The sequence below is a fragment of the Ursus arctos genome, unplaced genomic scaffold, assembly GCF_023065955.2.
Source record: "Ursus arctos isolate Adak ecotype North America unplaced genomic scaffold, UrsArc2.0 scaffold_28, whole genome shotgun sequence".
NCBI lineage: Eukaryota > Metazoa > Chordata > Mammalia > Carnivora > Ursidae > Ursus > Ursus arctos.
The window spans coordinates 10,385,755-10,409,358 of NW_026622963.1; the positions used below are offsets into that span (position 1 = coordinate 10,385,755).

At 41.7% G+C, this 23,604-nt stretch overlaps 1 protein-coding gene across 5 annotated transcripts in view; it reads right to left on the reverse strand.

Moving 5' to 3' along the window:
• The window catches only part of SIN3A (SIN3 transcription regulator family member A), a 70,152-nt gene that overhangs the window by 42,888 nt on the left and 3,660 nt on the right, over positions 1-23,604 (reverse strand). For 3 of the 5 annotated variants that reach the window (XM_044392019.3, XM_044392018.3, XM_044392017.3), the window contains exons 2-3: positions 6,544-6,765; positions 2,671-2,847 (exon numbers count right to left, since the gene is read on the reverse strand). In XM_044392019.3, the coding sequence (XP_044247954.1) occupies positions 2,671-2,847; positions 6,544-6,732 (366 nt within the window). In that variant the 5' untranslated portion in view covers positions 6,733-6,765. Of the gene's footprint in view, positions 1-2,670; positions 2,848-6,543; positions 6,766-22,520; positions 22,559-22,859; positions 23,154-23,604 lie in introns of those variants that run through there. The other 2 variants (XM_026478556.4, XM_057303580.1) reach the window with 2 other exon arrangements.

Here is a 23,604-nt window from a genome sequence, read left to right on the forward strand (position 1 = left end):
CTAGCATGACAACCACATTATAAATGAACTATCTGGGGGCCTGGGTGGTTCAGTCCAACTCTTGATTTCAGCTCAGGTCATGATCTCAGGATTGTGAGATTGAGCCCTATGTCGGACTCCGTGCTGGGCATGGAATCTGCTTAAGATTCTCTCTCTCCCTCTGCCCCTCCACCCCAATAAACAAACATACTAATCTGTATACAAACATAGTGAGGAAATTCTCTCATTACCTATAGTTCAACTCTTTGTAAAAGTGTGTATGTGGCTCTAGGAACCACAACTTACTGGAGCTGGTCCTTACGAAGCTACAGGTCTAGGGAAGCCCCTGGGGAAGCCCCAAGTCTGCTGATGTATTTTCTTGGTTCATTTCAACAGGCATTTATTATTGAGGTCCCTAATCTCTTGAAGTCCACAATCTTTTTTTTTGTTTCTTTAAGATTTTATTTATTTATTTGACAGAGAGAGAGACAGCCAGCGAGAGAGGGAACACAAGCAGGGGGAGCGGAAGAGGAAGAAGCAGGCTCCCAGCAGAGGAGCCTGATGCGGGGCTCCATCCCAGGACTCCAGGATCACACCCTTAGCAGAAGGCAGACACTTAACGACTGAGCCACCCAGGTGCCCCTAAAGTTCACAATCTTGTTGGGGAGACAAACACGAAGAACTGTAAAGAGAACTTGCTAAAGATGTGTCAAATATCTATGCTGCTAGCATTCAACAAGTAGCTAAAATCACACTAAACATGCCTGAAATTATTCAAATCTTCCTTGTCATCAATCTGCCAAAGATAAAAAAGAAAGTATAGACAATGCTGATGCTTGAAATAACCAAGTATTTTCACTGAACACTTCCTCATTATAGAATATAAATGGTTTATTGAAGTTGATTCAAATGCTTGTAAAGTGTTTTAAGACTGATCCAAAAATGGCAGGCAGTGTGGGAATACTGAATGAAGCTACAATGGAGGCACAAGAAAGTATTTTATCCCTCCTCATCAGAATGGGAATTCAACACATTACTGCATCCAGGAATCATATATAAGAGTGAGAAGAGAAGGAACAGAGCAAGAAGTCCTAACCCCACCCATGACTCACTCTACAGCCCCAACTCCAGAACCCTCTCTTGCTTCCTTGACAGTTTCTGTAAAACAGACAAAGCACATCTGTATACTTATACCCAAGTGAGGGAGAGGAATAAACAGGTGCTGTGCTTTGCTAGGACTGGCTGAAAAAGCCTACAGAAATATACATTTTTGTTAGTTTAACAGCAAGTTTAGAAGCTCTCTGGCATCATTAAGATATTAACTAACTGCTGAACAAAGTATTAATACGGAATGAAATCATACCAAACCAACTTAAAAAAAAATATTTTCAGGACTTTGTGAAGTGCTAAGTTCATGGCAATAATACAATCTGGTGTGCAGCCATCACTCTATGAGCAGACAGGCAAAATGTTTTAAGAAAAACATCAATATAGCTTAAACAAATTTTCCCAAAGACAGAGCCCAGAGTGGTTTCAGGCCCAAATAATTTGTATTCTCTTTAAAGACTATGCTTAAGTATAGCCAACTCTTTTTGTTTTTAAAAGTACAGTCAACTCTTAAGTACTTATTATAGACAAAATAAATTTTACAAAATCCCTCTATATAGCTTAGCTTTGGTATTCTTTATATTTAGGTAGCATTTAACTTACTTAGGCCAAAATTAAACAAGTTCCTGAGAACCCAAACCAACGCAGACAGGGATCGGGGAGAACCAGATTACGTATCAAGGAAAACAGAAGGCTGAACTGTTTGCTACACATGCATGTGTCCTTCAAGGGTATACTGTTCACTCCTATCTGGAAACTATTTAATTAGGCTGATAGGACCAAATGAAGACCCAACATCCCATTTCTTTATAGTACTTTAATCTGTATTTCTTGCACTTGATTTTAGATTTCGTATAAATGTAAAATTAGAAAAACTGAAATCTGGAACACTTACTGTAACAATCACTTATTCTGAAAAGTAACACTCAAGTAAGCAGAGAGGGTTAGCTGGGAACACAAGCTCCACTTCTCCACAGATGCCTCATGAATTTCAAAAGCACTGCAAACCTACAGCACATACTCAGCAGAACAGATGAAAACACTGACACTTCATTCACAATTATAGTCTTCCCCAATCTTTATAAAGGTTCCCAAAAAGGGAGCATGTGTTTTACTAAGGATGGACTTGAAGATGCCAGCCCATTCAGCTATTTATAAGCACGGATAAAAAGATTAAATCATAAGGTAATACTGGACCCAGTTACTGTACAGGACCGTAGCCAACCATGTGTACACTCAATAAAACCTTCTGCCATGTTAAGAACTAAGAGTTCAAAAGGAGGTATCCAAAAAAATGGACTTTGTTTATTTTGTACGAAAACTGTCCCTCTATCCTGACACATTTGAGTACCATGCGTTCATACATTCCAAAAACATTTCTTGAATGTAATTCTCTGGATCAGGCACTGATGGTAAGATGGGGAATCTAAGTAGGTTTCAAAACAAAAACAAAGTAAAACTCTTTGTGATTCAATCCCTAGTGTAGCATGTTAAAAGTTATAATGCCACTACTAATAGGCTAAAGCCGATGCTTCCTGCTGAGAGAGAAAACTTTTTAAAGGAAGAAGAGGAGCTGAATATCACCTTAAGCCTCTGAAACTGCTGCTGTCCCTGCACTGGTGCAACTGGTGGGGCGGGATGAGCATGACTCTGGACCACCTGGCCTCCATGGGGTTGCACAGCTGCTGGGTGATGATGACTGCTATGAACCGCTGCGATGGTGGGCCCGTGACTGCCAGAGCTCTGCGGCACTGCTGAAACCTGGGGTGGACAAAATGCAGACAAGAAACTTCAAGGTTTCTGCAATCTTCCCTAGATGCATCTAAAAGACACGCATGCATATCTTTGCACACACAAAGAGAATTACAGATCTTCCTTGACTTACGATGGGGTTACGTCCCGATAAACCCATTTTAGGCTGAAAACATCCTGAGTCGAAAATGCATTTAATACAGCTCCCTATCGAACATCATAACTCACCCTAGCCTACCTTAAATGTGCTCAGAACACTTAACAGTAGCCACAGTTGGGCAAAATCATCTCACACAAAGCCTATTTTATAAGAAAGTGTTGAATATCTCTTGTAATATGTTGACTACTATACTAAAAGAGAAAAACAGAATGGAACGGCATAAGGGTATCAGTTGTTTACCCTGGTGATCGCGTGGCTGACCAGGAGCTGAGGCTGCCACTCCCAGCATCAGAGGAGAGTACAGTACTTCCTATCGCTAGCCTGAGAAAAGGCCCAGATTCAAAATTCCAAGTATGGTTTCTACTGTATATCACTTTTGCATTATCATAAAGTTGAAAAACTGGAAGTCCAACTATCCAAAGTCGGGGGCCATCGGTTATTAGAAACCCAAATTTCCCACAAAAGGGAACTGGTGAAATAAATTATAGCTCACCCATACTACAACAGAATTGTCTGCCACTATTAAAAATTATATGGCTCAATACTTCTCAAACTATCTATGGCAAAGGACCCTTTTTTCCCTTAAATTCCAATCCATCGTGGGCCACTACTTTTATAAAATATGATAAAAATGAATAACTAGAGAAGCGAAACAAAAAATACATTAAGCCCATAATTTCCATTCCAACACTTTACGGATATATTACATTACTACGTCCAAATCGCTCCAAGTTTCTTTCTAAACACTCTCAGTTTCTATACACATGTCATTATAGACTAATAAGAAAGTACACACATCAGCCATCTGTGGACCACACTTTGAATAGCACTGATAGAGATGTATATATTTTAACATTATAAAATGTTCATAATCTGTAAGCTGAATGTATTCATGTGTTGCATACGGATTTAAACTTTTAAATATTTTTTTAGAAAGCACATTACAAAGCAGTATCTATAAATCAATAAAAAGATTTTAAACCTTAGATGACATATATATAGGAAAATGTTAGCATTTTATCTTGTGGTGGTGGGATTAGAAAAGATTTTTATTTTGCTTTGTTTATTTTGCTTATCCTTATTTTCTACTTCTATCTCTATCTGTTTATTTTGCTTATCCTTATTTGCTAAACAAAACTTTCTTCCAAATTGTTAGTGGTTTGCCTTCAAACATAATTATTTTCTATTCTTTCTCTCATCCTCTTATAAGCTTAGAGTGAAATAAGCACAAGCTCCTTTCCTTCCATTTCTATAGCAAAAAATGCTACATAAAGTTTCCAAAGCTTTATTTTCCTATTTCAGAACTGTTAATCACCACAGACAACTAAGGACAATATCCTTGATTTGCATGTCTCTAAAATAAGGAGACTAAACAACACGAGACTTAATCTAAACAATGGAAGTTGTATACTACAACGTAAGAGAGGATTAATTTTTTTTTCAAGTCCCCACAAATTTATAAAGATTCCCCTGGACAGAGGGGAGGGTGGGAAATAGACAACTACTTACAAATCCACACAAACAATAGTTACACATTAGGAGTAAAAAGAAACTATTTAGACAATTCTGAAAGCGCTAATATATCTCTAGCAAGAAGGGTTATTATTCTGAGCTGCTATATTTCAACATGCATGTTTTGAACAGTTTTTTAAAAGGCTTAATTGGAGCTTATAAATACTTGAGATGACTGGTTTTATGTGAGCACATTATAGTTTCTAATATATGAGCAGATGCAACTATCCCAAGTATAGGAAACAGTCATCAATCTGTTCAGATAAAAGTAATCACCCAAGGAAAACAAGCAGCCTTTCTTTCTTCCAAGATCTAACTTAAAGATTCGATTTGCAACAGTCCTCTGACTGTGGCCCTCAGACCCATAGGAGGGCATGGTACTATTTCAAGGGGGACTCCTGAGAAAGAATGACACCCAAGGAATCACCATCTCCTACTTCACCTGGATTTCCCTCCTTTGTCTTCTTATAATAAATTCTGAGAAATTTATGGAGTTATGGAATTGCTAGGTCAAAAAGTAATTAAAGAATCTGCCACAACTGTCAAACTGCTCTCAAGAAAGTTCACACCAATTTATTTTCCCAGTACCAGCTGTAACTTTTCAAAAGTCATTAACAAGTTGGGTTGAAGAAGGCCTCTCCAGACCTGTTAAATAAATTATGATTCAGACTGACCCAGAGTGGAATATTATAAATGCAGTGATTTCTTAAAAATTACTTAGATCTATACATATGTATTCAAGTGGAAAGTTGTCCACTATATATTAAGTGAAAAGAGCAAATAGCAAAACAGTATATACTGTATCATTCAAATTACATAAAAAGAGAAGTGTATCTAAATAGGTAGGCAGGTGAATATAGATAGCCAGGAAATCACGAGTAGCTCTAAGTCTGAAGGGTCAGAGAAAGAAGTCATCTTGGATCATTTTTCAAAGAAAACCATGGTGATATTTACTTTCATAATTAAAAAGGCCAAAAAACAAATGTCTTCCATTTCCACAAAACAGAGTAAAGAGACAAGAGATGAAAGGTCAGCAATGGTCAGGACATGGAACGACAGGAGTATACAATGCTGGCGGAAATATAAATTGGTACAACTCTGAAAGACAATCTGACACTACTGCTAAAGCTGAAGTCACGCTCACCCTACGACCCAGTAAGCCCTCTCCTAGATACCCGAAAAACTCTTCCTCGTGTGCCCTCAAACCTGCCAAGTGGGCTGCAAGAAGATAAGGAGTTTGCACCAGAATGTAAACCAACTACTTCACTAATAAGCACACTATTTAATTCAGCTGCCTTTGTTTCCCCATGGCAAGACTTTTTTTGATTCAAAAAAAAGTAGCACATTGATTTAAATTCTGGTGCATTTATCTTGTCACGGATTGCCACTGTGAGCACCACTGCACCAGGAGAAACAGTCACACAGCACCTTTATAACAGTAAAAATCTGGTAACAGCCTAAGAGTACAGCAAAAGAAAAATGGATAAGTAAATGGGATATATTAATATAACTCATAAAAAGAGTGTAAATGACTCAATTATTTACACACAAAAATATGGGTAAAAGTCTTGGAAACCACTGATAAAAAACAGTGAGTTAAAAAAATATAAGGGTTCCTGGTTGGCTCAGTGGGTAGAGCATGTGACTCTTGATCTCAGGGTTGTAAGTTTGAGCCCCAAGTTGGATATGGAGATTACTTAAAAATAAAATCTTTAAGGGGCACCTGGCCGGCTCAGTCAGTGGAGCGCGCAATTCTTGATCTCGGGGTTGTGAGTCTGAGCCCCACACTGCGTGTAGAGATTACTTAAAAACATTTAAAAAAATAGAAATAATTAAAAAATAATAAAAAATTAAAAACCTGGGTGGTGAGTACACAAGTATACATTGTTTTTATTATTTGTTATATCTTACTTACAGATTGCCCATAAATATAATTTTGTATCTAATTGGATGATTAATATAATTTTTTTTAATTGGACAAAATCATCGCTGCTCCTCCCTTACACCGAGTCCCTTGCTGGGCTCCAGCTTACCTGATAGCTGGGTGTCACGGAGTACTGAATTCCCGTAGCTGACTGCATGGTCTCGGACACTGCTTCATACACAGGAGGGGCAGGGGCAAGCACCCGGTGCTGGTGAGGAAAAGCCTCTGTGCTACCAGGGATCCGACGCTGCTGGGCCGCATACACCGGTGACTCCTGGTCATCCAAACGTCGCTTCATTCTGCGCTCATGCTCAGGGATGCACCACAAAACCTGCAGAGACCAAAAGCATCGAATGCAAACCAGGTAACACTCCAATGTTATGTATACAACTTAGGACCAGTCACCCAAATTTACTATATGCTCAGCTCCCAAAACAACTATTTACTTCATCCTAGAGACGACTGCTGGCTAGTTTAAGCGCATGCTTGCACACACAACCCCCAGAGTGGACAGCGTAACATAACTCAAAGACAGATGTTTAAGTAATAACACAGTCTGAATTAACTTGGGACTACAGAGTTGAAAAATAAGAATTTAAAATTCCAATTTAAAAACACAAAAATACACCTTTCTTTTCTTTATTCTCTAGTTCTCCTCAAAAGCCATCATTCCCAACATCAGTGACATATGCACATGCTACAAAAACACTGAAGTGCTGCTTTCTAATTCCTCTCAAAACCTAGTACTATAATTGTGGTCTAATTTTTAAAATATCAATTGTTTCAACAATTAAATGGTATCTTAAAGAGCAATAGGCCAGGAGTAAGAGGACAATGGCTCTAGACTTGCCAATTTAAGGAGCTATGTACATTTCAACAACTTTCTCATTCATTCCCTGTGAGTTTGTTTCTCCAACTATAAAATGAGATGGTTGGAAAAGATCATTTTTAGATTACTTCTGACTCTAACATTCCTTAACAGTAAGGAGATTCCAGAATCGCTTATTAATAATATTCCTCTGTGGAGGGACAGACACTTTATTTCCTGCAGGATGCAAAAAGTCTAGTAATATTCCGGCTAGGAATCCAGTCTGGTCTTTTCAGGGCTTTTCCAACATCCAAAGCTTTTTCAAGGTAGGGTTCTTTACAACTTTATCTTCATTCCCCACAGTCCTACCACATCACACACTCAAATAATGACCATGCAGAAGGGAAAGAGTAAGAGTAATAGTTAGTATAATAATAGCATATAATGAACCCCAAGCACCATTCTACACGATTTACAAATATTATTATAATCCCCACAACAACCCTGTAAGCAAGGTGCTGTTATTCTCTATTTTATAAACGAGGGAACTGAAATATAAGGATTAAGTAAACTGTCCAAGGCTGCATAGCTAATAGGCAAAGCTGGAATATCAATCCACCAAGTCTACCTCCAGAGCCCGAATTCCCAACCACCGCAGTACCCCCCTACCTCTCACAGAAGAAGAAACGAAGGAAGAAGAGTCCCTTTACTTATCTAAGGCACACACGCACTGAGCAACTTCGGCTTTCTTTGACCTCTGCCACGCTTGGCTCCTTCATCCTTTCAGCCTCAACCCAACAAAGCGGGATGGCTTTGGCAGCATTCACTCTTTCAATTAGCAAAAATTCAGGGAGCAGTTATGAAGGTGGTAGGTGTCCTATAAAAGTTTAAAAACTACTTGGGAAGACCATATACAGACTCACTAGTAATCAAAGAAATACAGAGGAAAATGATACTTACCCCCAAAGCAATAGGCAAAAATTAAATAAGAAGGATGATATTGAGTGTGGGTGAGGGTATAGGAAAATACTACTGGCAGAAATTTTAATTGCCATAGGCTATGTGGTTGGCGACCTGTGGTATCCATTAAATTTTTAAATTTAAAATGGGCATACCCTTTCACCTAGCAATTCTACTTCTAGGTGTCTATCCTGAACATCGGCCAAATATATTTACTGCAGCAAAGTATGAAAAATCTAAATGTCTATCAATAACTGAATGAACTTGATACATCTATACTGGGAAAACTATGTAGCAATTAGAAAGACTGGGGTTCCTCTACAAAGAAAGCCCTTCAAAACATACTATTAAGTGAAAAGAACAAGCTACGGAATATATACAGTGTGATTTCAACACCCACACGTAATGTACTCTTAAGATTTGTGCATCTCATTGTAAATTTTGCATCAGAAGGAAAAAGCTATAAACAAATACTGACTCTAGATAAGGATTCGCGTGCTGAAGTACTTAGGTGAAAGGGTACTAATGTTTCTATTTACTTTGAAATACATCGAGAAATTAAGTCTGGATTAATAGATGGAGGAATAGATACATGACAAAACAAGTACTATAAAAATGGTAATGTAAAATCTAGTGTGTATATGGGTGTTCACTATAAAATTTTATCAACTTTGCTGTGTATTTGAAATTGTTCTTAATAAAATGTTGGGAGGAAAGGCTAACGATACAAACCAACTCATGAGTGATACAACTAAGTACTAAAAATCCGGTAAGGAGTAGAAATGTGTATACTGGGAAAAACTCTACAGAGAAGGTAAATGTTTGGTTATATCTTGAAAATTAGGAATGAATTAGAGCATGGGGATACACAGGATGAGATTAAAATATTACAGTAACTTTGGACTTACGGGTGATAACAAGCCATTTACAGTCTTTGCCAATTCATTTACTCCACAAATAATTCCCAAGAATCTACACATGCCAGATGTGCTTTATGCAGGGGACCAGTACTGAATAGGACAGATTTCCTGCCCCACAACAAAGTCTTCCAAACACGACTGCTGTAAGTCAATGCGCTCCTCCCAAGAGTCCTGTCAGATGGGCACACCCAGAATGCTATTTAGAGGGAAAGTGATACTCCACAGAAATTAAGTGACTCGTTCAAGGTCACATGGCAAGGAGCTAGACTCTTGCTCCTTGGAATGCATGACCAATCTGGAGTAGAAATACTGGACAGACAATAGTATCCTCCTTGCAGAGAAGTACAATGAAATTCCAGACTATAAAGTATTCGAATGCCAAATAACGGAGCCACAAGAGTCAGACGCAAAGCTACTTTCAAGTCCTGCTTCAGCTGATATGATTTTCATTTGCCACTATGGTTTCCAACTGTTTCAGATTTGGAGCTTACACTGTTATCAGAACTCTAGTCTATGAAGACAGAATTTAAACAAGGAAAAAAAAGCACTCTGAGGGATAGAAACTACTGAAGAAGGACTAATGTGAACAAACAATGGCAGCAGAACACTAAAAAGTCATCTGTCCAAGTGTTATAATAAAAAGAGGGAATATCTCCAAATGATCATGCAAAGAAATCAAAATTCCCAAATAAAGCAAGCAGAGCAGGATAATTCTGATATCGCAGGGCAGTCTTCTGGAATAGCGTGGAACAACTGACAAGCCACTGTGTCACATTTCAGACAAATTTTAGAAGAGCAGAAGTAAAAGCTAACCCTTTCAGAACGATAAATATAAAAACCAATTTTCTAGTTCTACAACCTAAAATGTCTTTCATTACAGTAAAAAGTTGGCCTTGTAGAAATCCAGGCAGTTCTCCATTCTTATTAAAATCCAAATGGAAAATCCAACCTTAAAGAATCTTATCTTTTCACTTGGATTAAATATTACACGTTAGGGGCACCTGGGTGGCTTAGTCGGTTAAGCATCCAACTCTTGATTTCAGCTCAGGTCCTGATCTCAGGGATGTGAGATCAACCCCTGCTTTATTTATTTATAAAAATAAATAATAAATAACAAATTTCATAAATTGGCTAAATAGAGACAACAGAATTAATTTAGTCAAGATAAGCTCAAAGTAAGAGAGTATATGGAACAAACTAAACTGTCCTATCCTGGAGGCTTTTAAGTATTCAATTTTCTTTTTGAAATGCATTTATTTTATGGTTGACCCTTCATAGTGCCTCTTTTTTTTTTTTTTAAGGATTTTATTTATTTATTTGACAGAGATAGAGACAGCCAGCGAGAGGGAACACAAGCAGGGGGAGTGAGAGAGGAAGAAACAGGCTCATAGCAGAGGAGCCTGATGTGGGGCTCAATCCCATAACGCCGGGATCACGCCCTGAGCCGAAGGCAGACACTTTAACCGCTGTGCCACCCAGGCGCCCCCATAGTGCCTCTTAATCTTGTACTGTTATCCTGAATTAGAGACATTTTTAAGTTCCCTTATTTATGTAATAAAAAAAATCCTCCGAAATTATTCTCTTATTGGTGGTCAGCATCACGTAAAATCATATTAAAATGTGTCCTGGTCAGTTTACATCAATAAATACTGTGGAAAATGGAAAGATCCTCTTCAAAAGCAAATAAATTTTTATCAAAGCATATAGTGAAATTTAATTATGTACTTCAATACAGTGCAATTGCCCACCATAGTCAACCTCAAAACCTGTCCAAAAATCCACTTTTGGAGGGGCACCTGGGTGGTGAAGTCAATTAAGCATCCAATTCTTGGTTTCGGCTCAGGTCCTGATCTCAGGGTTGTGAGATCAAGCCCAGTATCAGGCTCTGTGCTCAGCCCAGAGTCTGCTTAAGAATCTCTCTCCTTCTCCCTCTGCCCCTCCCCCTATGTGCTCTCTCTCTCTCTCACACACACACACACACACACTCTCTCTCTCTCTCAGATAAATAAAAATAAATCTTAAAAAAAAAAATCCACTTCTGGATTTAAATCTGCTAGAAAAGGAGGGGCGCCTGGGTGGCACAGCGGTTAAGCGTCTGCCTTCGGCTCAGGGCGTGATCCCGGCGTTACGGGATCGAGCCCCACATCAGGCTCTTCCGCTATGAGCCTGCTTCTTCCTCTCCCACTCCCCCTGCTTGTGTTCCCTCTCTCACTGGCTGTCTCTATCTGTCGAATAAATAAATAAAATCTTAAAAAAAAAAATAAATCTGCTAGAAAAGGAATCCCAGAAAAAATGAAAAGGGCAATCTATTTAGATTTTTCATTTTACACAGAATAATAGGTCAACAAAGTTAACAACCCATTCTTCTTAAAACACAAGATCTAGTACCCAAGCTTCCCTGAATCAGTTTTACATTCTTCTAATGAGGTGGGCCTCAACCAGGAGAGTTTCCCCGCACACCCCCTCCCCCCACCCCCCCCCCCGCAGCACATATGTCAATGTCAGAAGCCATTTTTTGGTTGTCACAGTTAGGGGACAGTAGTGAGACTGGCATCTCATGAATTCCCAAACATCCTAAAATGCACAGGATAACCCTCCACAACAAAGAATTACTTGGCCAAAATATAACAGTGCCAGGTTGAGAAACCTGGACCTAATTCAATGCTACCCCCATTTGGTACATACCTTTTGTGAGCTTTGGTGGGATTATATCATACTGTAGTATGATAACAATTTTTACCAAGGTAGCTCAGAACAGTCATCTTGGTTGTTCAAAATATATCACTGCTTTCTTTATGACACGTGATTTACCTTGAACCCTTGGTGTATCAGAAAAACCTACCATTTACCATTTGGGTGAAAAACTTGATTAGAAACTTTAGTAAGAAGAATTTAAATAGCAGGGGCACCTAGGGGCACCCAGGTGGCTCAGTTGACTGGGCGTTGGACTCCGGATTTCCCCTCAGGTCATGATCACCGGGTCGTGGGATCAAGCCTCCCATTGGGCTCCAAGCCCCGTGGAATCAGCTTGGGTATCTCCGGCCCCTGCCCCCCCCCCCCCAACGCAAGTGCCTGCGCACACACTCTCTCTCTCTCTAAATTAAATAAATAAATAAATCTTAAAAAAAAGAAAAAGGGCTCCTGGGTAGCTCATTTGGTTAAGTGGCTAACTCTTGATTTCAGCTGGCATCATGATCTCAGGGTTGTGGGACTGAGACCCAGGTTGGGCTCCACACTCAGCAGGGAGCCTGCATGAGATTCTCCTTCTCCCTCTCTGTTGGCCCCTCCCCCTCTCTAAAATAAAAATAAATTTCCAAAAAAGAATTTAAATAGCAAATCCTTATTTTTATTTCATATTTTCCTGGTTTTGAAGATATAAATACCCAAAATAGGCAATATCCTTTAAAATGCAACTGAATAGTCACCAACTATCACACGTGGAGTTGGAACATAGCCATTCTGTAAATTTCGATTTCAGATACATCTCTAGTAAAGTTCTAGCTTATCACCACTTTGGGAGTTTTTTTCTTTTTTGAATCACCACACACAGTACCTTGAAAATTTAATACTTAATTTTATTGGCAAGGAGAAGCATCTTCTTCCCTCCATAACTACTGGCATTCTCAGTTTTAGGGTAATAAACACCAATTAAAATGATCGATCCAACGTTTTTTTTTTTTTCATTTCTATACCCTGTTTCCTTCCAATCCCCTCTGTACACTGCCTTTAGCATGTGTCCACTCACAAGTCAGTTTTGGTGCATAAATATCGTAGAAGATGAAAGAATACAATCGTATACCCTTTTAGCAAATTGAAATGGTTTTGATTCATGTTGAAACACTTCATTCTGAAGTCCGTCCTGCTAACAACTACCTGGATGAGGATATCACTATTTCTTACCCGCCCCTCAAAAACACATGGTGCATGCATTAAGTTCTTCATTCCGAGAAAATTCATCATATTGTCATCCAAAGACTACACGATCTGTGAACTGGCTCATGGTCAGTTCTACCATCATCACCCCAGTCTAGCCTGCTGCTGTCTGCTGGACCTCTTTTGTCCACTAGCTCCTCTGGTAGCTGTGAGGGGTCTTCCTCTGTTAGTTTTCTTCTCTTTGCCATTACAGGAGACAAAAAAATTAAGAATTACCAACTATGTTTCCTGAAAGCTTAAAAAAGTTGTAAAAATAGTATAAAAATGGTCATACACCTTTCACCCAGACTCCCCAAATGCTAATGTCTTACAGATTTTTAAGATGGTATCCCCCAACTTCTTGTACGCTGTCTAGGAAGATGCTGTAATGCTTCAGGCAAAGCAGTAAGAAAACTAAAGTGTAATAGTGATGATTTATTTTACCACTGCATTATCCTTCTAGGCAATGCCATCATTCTTCCCTTTTCTTATTATTTTAGTCTTTTGTAGCATAATAGGGAATAACTGATGAGCAATGATGAAATAATTCCTAGGATGATGAAACACCAAAATGTTTCAAGCTATAGGAAAACTAACATCATTAAGATCCCAAAATGTAGTTCAGATGTATAAATGGTAATAGTTAAAATGCGTTTATCCCATTAAAAAGAAAATAAGTAAATTCTCTTTGTTCCTTTTCTTTTTGAGAGAAAGAGAGTGCGGGGGTGGGGGGAGGCAGAGAGGGAGGATGAGAGAATCTTAAGCAGGCTCCGTGCTGAGCCACCCAGATGCCCCTCTCTTTGTTCTTTTAAAGACCTACAACAAAGAATAAGTCATGAAATATAAATCTTTACAGGTAGTTAGTACTGCTCAAAAAGAAACTCAAAAACTAAAATTGGGTCCTAACAATACTGATTCTGTAGGCAGAAAATGAACAGGAAACTTTAGTTCAATTTAAAAGTATTAAAAATTTTATCAATGTTAACTTTTTGATCTAGATCACTGTACTAGACACATTTGGGAAATCTGGGTGAAGGTTATATGACAATTCTTTGTATTATTTTTGCAACTTCTTTTGAAGTCTAAAATTACTTCAAAATGAAAAGTTAAAAAAATTAAGTATTAATAGTATAAGAATATGAAAGAAGGAAATCATCCTATAGTCTTGTTCTATAGAATATGAACATTTAGTTTATGTGACAAGGTTTCTTTCTTTCTTTCTTTCTTTCTTTCTTTCTTTCTTTCTTAAGATTTTATTTACTTATTTGAGAGAGAGAGAGAGAGAGAGAGAGAGAAAGAAAGAGGACAAGCAGGCAGGAGTGGGAGAGGCAGAGGGAGAAGCAGACTCCCCGCTGAGCAGGGAGCCTGACGCAGGGTCTGGGGATCATGACCTGAGCTGAAGGCAGACACCCAACCAACTGAGCCACCCAGGCGCCCCATGACAAGGTTTCTATAAATGAACTGAGAATGGTATAAAACAACAGACTGAACATAAATAACAGAAGAAAAGCTAGCTATAGCTATCAAGAAAGCATTATAAATAGGACTCAGTCAGTTAAGCATCCAACTCTTAATTTTGGCTCAGGTCACGGATCGCAGGGTCGTGAGATCAAGTTCCCCTTTGGGCTCGTGCTGAGTGTGGAGCCTGCTTACAATTCTCTCTCTTGCCCTCTCCCTATGCCCCTCCCAGCCTCGCACTATCTTGCTCTCTCTCAAAAAAGAATAGGACTTGAGACAGTTAATGGGCTAGGTAAATGTGTCACTTAACCTCATCCTATCTTTCTCCTATTAGCTGTATGTCTGGATCTTTCTCCTATTAGCTATATGTCTGGCCCCACAAAGGCCTGGGCAGTTACACCCTTAACCCACTTTGTATCCTCACTGTGCATAAGCATACAATCTTGTGTATGGTAGAATTCAAATCATTCACTCATTCATGCATGCAACCTCTAATGTTTATTGAGTACATACTATGTGCCAGGCATTCTTCTAGGAGCTGGGGATATAGCAGTAAACCAAACAAAAATCTCCTCCTCCATGAAGTTTACATTTTAGCAGGAGAAAAAGACAGTACACGAAGTGTTCAGAACACTAGACAGTGACAAGCGCTAAGAAGAAAAAGAAGAGAAGGGTTTTTGAAATTTGGTCAGATACGACTGACCAAAGAATACCTCATCGATAAGGTAACTTTTGAGTAAAAGAAGTAGAGAGCTAACCATGTGGAAATCAGTGAAGAAGCATTATAGGCAGAGGGAACAGGAAATGCGAAGACCCTGATGCATGTATGTGCTTAATATTTTCCAAGAACAGCAAAAAGGCTGTAAAACTGGAACAGAATGGAGGAAAGACAGACCGGTAGAAAATGAAGTAAGAGAGGTAATGGGGTTGGGGGTAGTAGGTAAGAAGTATATCGTGTTTGTTCTCAGAGGTCCTCATAAGGACTCAAGCTTAATAATCAGACTGAAATGGGAAGCCACTGGTGGGTTTTAAGGAGAAAAGTGACATGGTCTGAGTTAGGTTCTAAAAGACACACTTGGACTGCTGTGCCAACAACAGCCTAAAGAGGGGCTGAATAACGAAGCAGAGGGAACAGTTAAGGTAACTGAAATAACCCAAGCTAGAGGTGTACTTGCATTCACTGCTATAGTTGGGAGTAAGGGTGGGGGTGGTGGTAGTTTTAAGTGATCAAATTCTGGGTAATATTTTGAATATAGAGCAAATAGGATTTGTTGAAGATCAAATATAAAAAAGACAGAAAAAAAGTCAAAATGCCTATTAAATATCCAAGAGGAAATATGAAGTGGGACACCGGTTATGTTTGTCTATAGTACAGCGGAGAGGCCCCCAGTTAGAGAAATTTGGGAGTTATCAGCATTGTTTGGATTTTAGAAAGGTGAGAGAGTACACAAGGTAACGCTCCTTAATTAAGCACATTCACATTTCTGCACCAAGTGAGACGGTCTAGACCAGGCTGGTGGCCCTTAATTAGTTGTGGAACCAAATTTACCAAAAAACAAACAAATAAAAATTCTTGTGCTTCAGAGCTACAGATTAGGGATTATAGACCTGTATATCCTTCAACAGTCCACAAAACAGCAAGGATATCTTAACAGCAGGACCGAGGAAGTGCTCCCAGCTCTAAGTACAAATAACACGCAGACACACAAGGCAGAAGGATGGCCAAAAGCAAAAGAACGGAAGGGCAAAAAAGAGAGGTATGCCTCCGAAACTGCTGTTAATCAATGCCTAACTTCGAAGCCAATTGCAACTAAACATATAGCCTCTAGTCAGCAAACTTCAAAATGCAATTTGAGTTCAGTTTATACACTTTCTATCACCTATTACGTGCAAATTTATCCTAGGCACTGAGGCTACAACGAAAGTCAAGTCTCAGTCTGGATGGACTAAGTCATTGGTGCAGCTCTTGCTGAGGAAAACCAGTTGCCCCACAAATGTATAGGGACAAAAACCTCTATATATTTGCTTATATATGACAACAAATCTTACTAGGCATGTCTTTTGAAGAAAGTAACCCAAAAGGAAAGTTACATAATTACAGAAGTGAAGGTTTTTCAGTATTTTTAATATGTTGTTAAAAGGCAATTAAGACATTATTGCCTAAAGACAATTCGAATTTATATTTGGGGACGCCTGAATGGCTCAGTTGGTTACACATCTGACTCTTCATTTTGGCTCAGGTCATGATCTCAGGGTCATGGGATCAAGCCCCACTTTGGCTCTGCACTGAGCAGTCTGCTTGTCCCTCTCCCTCTGCCAACCCCACCCCCCAAAATAAATAAAATCTTTTTTTGGGGGGGTTATTTATTTATTTAACACAGAAGAGAAACAGAGAGAGTACAAGCAGGGGGAGCAGCAGGCAGACGGAGGGGGAGAAGCAGGCTCCCTAAGCAGGGAGCCTGATCTGGGGCTTGATCCCAAGACCCCGTGATCCCAGGGCCACGAACTGAGCCGAAGGCAGATGCTTAACCGACTGAGCCACCCAGGCGCCCCTCAAATAAATAAAACCTTAACAACAACAACAACAACAACAACAACAAAAGTTGCAGGGGGCACCTGGGTGGCTCAGTCGGTTAACCATCTGACTCTTGATCCAGCTCAGTCTTGATCTCCAGGTCGTGAGTTCAGGCCCCACGTTGGAGGGAGCCTACTTTAAAAAAAAGAAAAAGTGGCACACATGCACACACACACAAAGTGGCACAAAACCAAAATTCTCTGAAATATCTGTAAAAAATATAATGCAGTAATGGTGGTATACAGACTAGCCTGCTGGGTATGCTGCTGGATAACCTTAACCTAAACAAAAAAGTATCCAGAATTATTTACTTAAGCTGTAACCAGAAAAAGATAAAAATCCCAAGATATTACTTCTACTACTCACTTACTGAAGTAGAAATAGGAAGACATGTGAAGGAAAGGAAGTATTAGGAAACAATAGTTGGCCATATTAATGTATCCTGAGCTTGACAAGGTAGCAGTAACATATGTGCCAAGTCCATAATTTCTTCACTGATTCTTAAACACCTTCCAAAGCAAAGCAGTAGAAGCAATCAGGTCTGCACACTGAAGAGCACAGGATTCACAAACTCTGGAAGAGACTACAATTCATGGGCAAATTTCAATATAATGCCACTTCTTCTAACACCCCAAAGCACTCTCTGGGGCTACTTTGAGATGTCTAAGGTCATTCATTTAACAACTTGCTTCAAGTGGATCTATGATTTCAGGCTTCACCCTCCTGCTGCTCATTCAGTGTCTTCTCTTCCTCCACCCCTAAGGTACGCTCTCCCTCCTCTGAATTCCTTTCAGCCCTCTGTAGTTGACTCTTATGGCACTCAATCTACACTGATGTGTAGTAAAATCATCATGTATATATTTGCCTTTCTTTCTAAGAATGTAAGCTTTTCTGAGACAAAAACTCTTCCTGTATCAACCCAGGGCTATTTAAGAAGGTGGTCAAGAAATGGGTATTGACTCAATTCCCCTTTAGAATCTGAGTCCCAATCTTTTCCCTCAAAGCTGCTTTCAAAAGCACGCTGCTGGATCCTCAAAAAATTAAACACAGAATTACCATTTGCTCCAGCAATTCCGCCTCTGGGTATATACCCAAAGAATTCAAAGCAGGTCTTTGAAGAGATATTTATATATCCAAGGGCTTCCGGCATTATTCACAATAGCCAAGAGATGGCAACAACCCAAATGGCCACTGATATATGAATCAACAAAAGGTGATATATACACATAATGGAATATTATTCACCATTAAAAAGGAAGGTAATTCTGACAAGTGCTACAACATGGCTGAACCCTGAGGACAGCATGCTAAGTGAAATAAGCCAGACACAAAAGGACAAATACTGTATGATTCCGCTTACGTAAGATACCTACAGAAGTCAAACTCACAACGACATTAAGTAGAATGGTTGTTGCTGGGGCTGGGGAGAGATTTAAAGGGGCTGCTGTCGGGGCACCTGCGTGGTTTAGTCGATTAAGCGACCAACTCCTGATTTCAGCTCAGGTCATGATCTCAGGGTCACTCAGCGGGGAGTCCGCTTCTCTCTATTCCTTTCCCTAGCTCTCCCTCTGCCCGCCCCCCCCCCCCCCCGCTGCTCCTCCACCTCGTGCACACACTTGTGCTCTAAAATAAAAAATTCTTTAAAAATAAATAGATAGATAAAGGAGCTGTTGTTTAACGGGCACAGAGTTTCAGTCTGGGAAGATGAAAAATTTCTGGAGATGGATAGTTGTAATGGTTGCACAACAGAGTTTACTTAGTGCCACTGAATTCTACACTTACAAATAGTTAAATAGGTAAATTTTGTTGTATATGTTTTACCTCAATTTATTTTAAAAGCACACTGCTCCTTCTCTGTTAACTATCCTTAGACCAGACACAAATGAAGTATAGAGTTAAGAGCAGGGGCTCTGGAACCAGAACATGGCCACCTGCCACAGTTCTAACCTGTCACTGTCCCCTTATCTTTAAAACAGGGACTTCATAATACCCACTAGACCGGGTTAATAAATGTACAGTGCCTAACTCAGTGCCTGGGACATAATAAGGGCTCAATAAATGAAAGTTCTTATTGGGGTGTATGGGTTAAGCCTCCCCACTCGGTTTCGGCTCAGGTCATCATTTCAACCTGAGCTGCCACGGAGTCTGCTTGAGATTCTCTCTCCCTCTGCCCCTCCAGCTTGTCTGTGCACACACTCTCTCTCTCTTTCTAGGATAAATAAATAAATTTTTATTAAAAAAAATTTTTTTAAATAAATCTTTAGGAAAAAAATGAAAGTTCTTATTTTTCAAGCGGACAGAGGGTATAGTTTTAAAATGCATGTTAATGGGGCACCTGGGTGGCTCAGTTTGTTAAGCAGCTGGCTCTTGATTTCAGCTCAGGTCATGATCTCAAGGTCCCGCGATGGAGTCCCCGTATTGGTATGGGGGGGGGGTCTGTACTCAGCAGGGAGTCTGCTTGCGGATTCTTTCTTTCTCTCCCAGTGCGCCTCCCCCCCCCACCTTGCATGCACATGCTCTCTCAAATAAATATTTTTTAAATAAAAAGCATGTTAATTATCATTTTTAGGAGAATCTACAGAAAATAAAACTTAACAACTCTTACAAGCATTACTCAGAAGAAGGAGAATGCCTTTTTTTTTTCTTAAGATTTTATTTTTTTATTTGTCAGAGCGAGCAAGAGCAAGAGAGAGCAAGCAGCAGGCGGAGAGGAAGAACCAGGCTCCCTGTCGAGCAAGGAGCCCAATGCGGGACAGGACCGGAGTGGAACCAACTGAGCCACACAGGCATCCCAAGAAAGCCTTTTAAAGCACTTCACTAGATTACTGAATGACATGGACATAATCTTTTTTTTTTAAGATTTTATTTATTTATTTTACAGAGAGACAGCCAGAGAGAGAGGGAACACAAGCAGGGGGAGTGGGAGAGGAAGGAGCAGGCTCACAGTGGAGGAGCCTGATGTGGGGTTCGATCCCATAACGCCGGGATCACGCCCAAGGCAGACGCTTAATGACTGAGCCACCCAGGCGCCCCTGGACATAATCTTTTAATTCCGACTAAAATTCAAACCCATCAACATCTGTCTTGAAAAGATCTCTAGTTATCTTGTCTGTACTTAAGATGTAAACAGGACTATGCTTTGCCAAGAATCTTATCAAATTACTACATACCTCTTTCCTTAGAATATGAAAAAAACAATCGCACTCTTAGGGTAAAACCTTAAGTACAAAATGCCAATCTACCTAGGGTCTTAACTCTGACAAAACTATAAGGAAATATCATACTGATATTTGGAGAGGTAAGAAGCATTTATGAAAACTTTCCGAATATAGTATATCCAGGTTTTTACCTGAATCCTTAAAGCATACGTGGGACTTCTGACCCTGGTGCCCCAAGCGACAACATATTAAGGGCATGATTTACATCTTCTGTGTTTCCCAGCAGACAGCACTGCCAATGGTAGGAACAACTATGTGTTGACCAAACCTTCCTCAGTGGTAGACTCTCCACTATCTTCACTATCTTTGGCAGTTTTTAACATCAGAAAAGATATCCAGGCTTTCTGCCTCCACACCAATTCTAATACAGTCACCATCACTCAAACGAAAAAACTACCTCTGCCACTGCTACTTCCTTAACCAAGGTGGGACTTACTCTCTTCATGTGAATATAGGGCAGGGCATCAAGCTCTCAGTCCCAACTGAACAAAGCACAAATCTAGAATTTAAGCTCAGTTCAGGTATCAGCCAGAGGGCTTGCTCAGGTATTAGTCTACAAATATATTCCTTCCATGTTTATTTTCTCATGAAAAATACCAAAACCACGTAATTTCTCTTAAGAAAAGAGAATGTATCAAGTCAGAGCAAAAACTTCATTTAAAATAGTTGGGGTGCCTGGCTGGCTCAGCCAGAAGACCATGCGATTCTTGACATCGTTGAGTTCGAGCCCCATGCTCAGTGTAGGGATCACTTAAAATTAAAAAAAAAAAAAAAAAAAAAACCTTAGGGGGCGCCTGGGTGGCACAGCGGTTAAGCGTCTGCCTTCGCCTCAGGGCGTGATCCCGGCGATCCGGGATCGAGCCCCCACATCAGGCTCTTCCGCTATGAGCCTGCTTCTTCCTCTCCCACTCCCCCTGCTTGTGTTCCCTCTCTCGCTGGCTGTCTCTATCTCTGTCGAATAAATAAATAAAATCTTAAAAAAAAAAAAACTTAAAAAAATAAAATCGTTCATTAAACATGAAATGTCCTAAGGCAACTCCCCAATACACGTCGGAGGGCAATGCTACGAAAGTCACATACACAAAACTACATTAGTCCTCGACTTCACCCTCTCTGTAACAAAACAGGCCAAGAACACTATGTTTTACAGAATATAAATAGAAATGGTCTAGATGTTCTAACAGAATTACATAAAACCAGAAGAGAAGATTTTTCAAGAACACCTATAGTTACCTAAATTGCAACTTATTTCTTTGTGAAATTAAGCTTACATAGCAGAACCACCTGTATGTACAATGAAAGCATTCGAAAATGCAAGAGCCGAAGAAATCAGAGTATTTTATTCAGTCTGAGGTTTTTTTTAAATCACCATCTTTTATAAACATTTCGTTTTAAATAGTAAAATGTAAATCCAACCCTTCCTTTTCTAAATCTCAGCCTAGTTAAAGACTTTTTCTGGCTAACAGGGTTTGAAGTCCTAAAGCACCTAACAGTGGCCAAGCCTAACTACCCACCACCCTATTGGCTCAAAGGAAACCCCGCCCCGTACAGCCACAGTAACCGAACAGCAAGGGAACTCCAAGAAAGGTTGTCCCCGGCCACATTTCTAGTCTCTGATGACTCTCCGCCCCTCCCCCCACAATCACCGCTGCGGAAGCATGGTCACAGCACGAGCAGCCACTCCACCGCAGACTCCAACCAAAGGACCTTGAGCACCTCTCCCAATAATTACATTTCGGGGGGGGGGGAGTGGCGGTGTTCATGCTCCCACTCTCCAAAGCTGAACGGTGCCATCTACGCGGCGTGGAGCTAAGCAGAGACAGCAGCTCTGGCACCCAGCCCTCCTGCCCCAGGCAAAAGGCATGGCCGAGCCACAAGAGTAAGTCCTGACACCTCCGCAGCTCAGAGTCGGCGGGAGCCCCTCCCACCCCACGGAGACGTAGGGCGGGGCAGATCTGGGCGCCGCGACTCCAAGCCAGACCGGACAGCGGGCTTTCCCGAACCCCGCCTCACTTGCCAAGGAGGCGGAAACCGGGGGGAGGGGGAGGGCGGCCTGGGGGAGTGGCATCGCCGCTCCGTACGGCCCCTCCGGCCAACCGGATCCCGAGAAGGCGGAGGAAAGCAGACTTCACGCCCCCTCCCTGCCGCGCCCCGAAGCCACACGCGGGAGACCCCTTCCTCGTCCCCCAACCCCAGCATGCCAGTGCGCGGCTGCCCAGCCGATGCCCCGCCCACCTCGGGAGGACTGGAGAGGTGGTCGACCGCAAACAGCACTTAGCCAGGGCCGGCCCCGCCCCTTTCTCCACAATCGCACGCGCGCGCCGGCCCCGCCCCTGAGCGGCGGCGCGAGAGCCCGCCCCCTCCGCGCGCACCGGGACTACGCTCTCCTCCCCCTCCCGCACGAAGAGCTACCCCGCTCCGCCCCCCACCCCCCTCACACATCCACACACCTCCCGCCCGCCTGCTCTACGGGAAGCCAAGGAGGTCAGCCCCCCCCTAAAAATACACACCCTCGAGTCCAGCGTAACCCGCCAGCAGGCTCCCCGCCCCGACCCTGGCCCGGCGTGCTCTCACCGCAAAGCTGCTTCGGCCGCTCCTCACTGCGTGTCCCTCTCGGCGTGAGCCTCGGGCTCAGCAGGGAGGCCCCGAGAACGGCGCAGGCACAGGCCCGCCGAAGCGGACTGGCAGCCTCCTCTCCGCTAACGAAACGGTCACAGGCCCCGGTGCCCAGACTGGGAAGGAGGGAGGGAGGGAGGGAGGGAAACTCCGAGGGGGGAAGGGGAGGGGGGGAAAGATGGAGAAACCGTCTCCGCCGCCTCTACCGCCGCGGCCGCTTCTCTGTTACCCGGGAAATCCCGCCCACTCCCCCGGCCCGCCCCGCAGAGGGAAGACTCAACTTCGCTCCACCACAGGCCGCATTATCCGCCCGTCAAAGGTTTAACCAATCGCTGCGCCCTGCCTGCCGGCTGCCCGCCCCTTCCCCCTCGACTGGGAGGGGAGGGGGAGCCGCTCACCTTCTCCACGCCCCTATTGGCGGGGAGCTTCCCTAACTCAACCCCGCCTATTGGAGACGAATTGCTGAATCCCACCCCCACGCCTCAACACTATTGGAGGAAGCAGGGGAGCTCTTCATGTCTCATTGGAGGACTCCACATATCCCGCCCCGTGCGGTCTCAGCCACAGGCCCAACAAGTCGGCTCCCGCCCTCGCCGGTCGTCGCATTGGAAGGCTATCCCCTGGCTCTCTCGCTGCCCCAGGAAGGTAAGTAACCGATGTGGGGTAAAATGTCCGTGTGAGACAGGCCCCGCCCCCAACCACC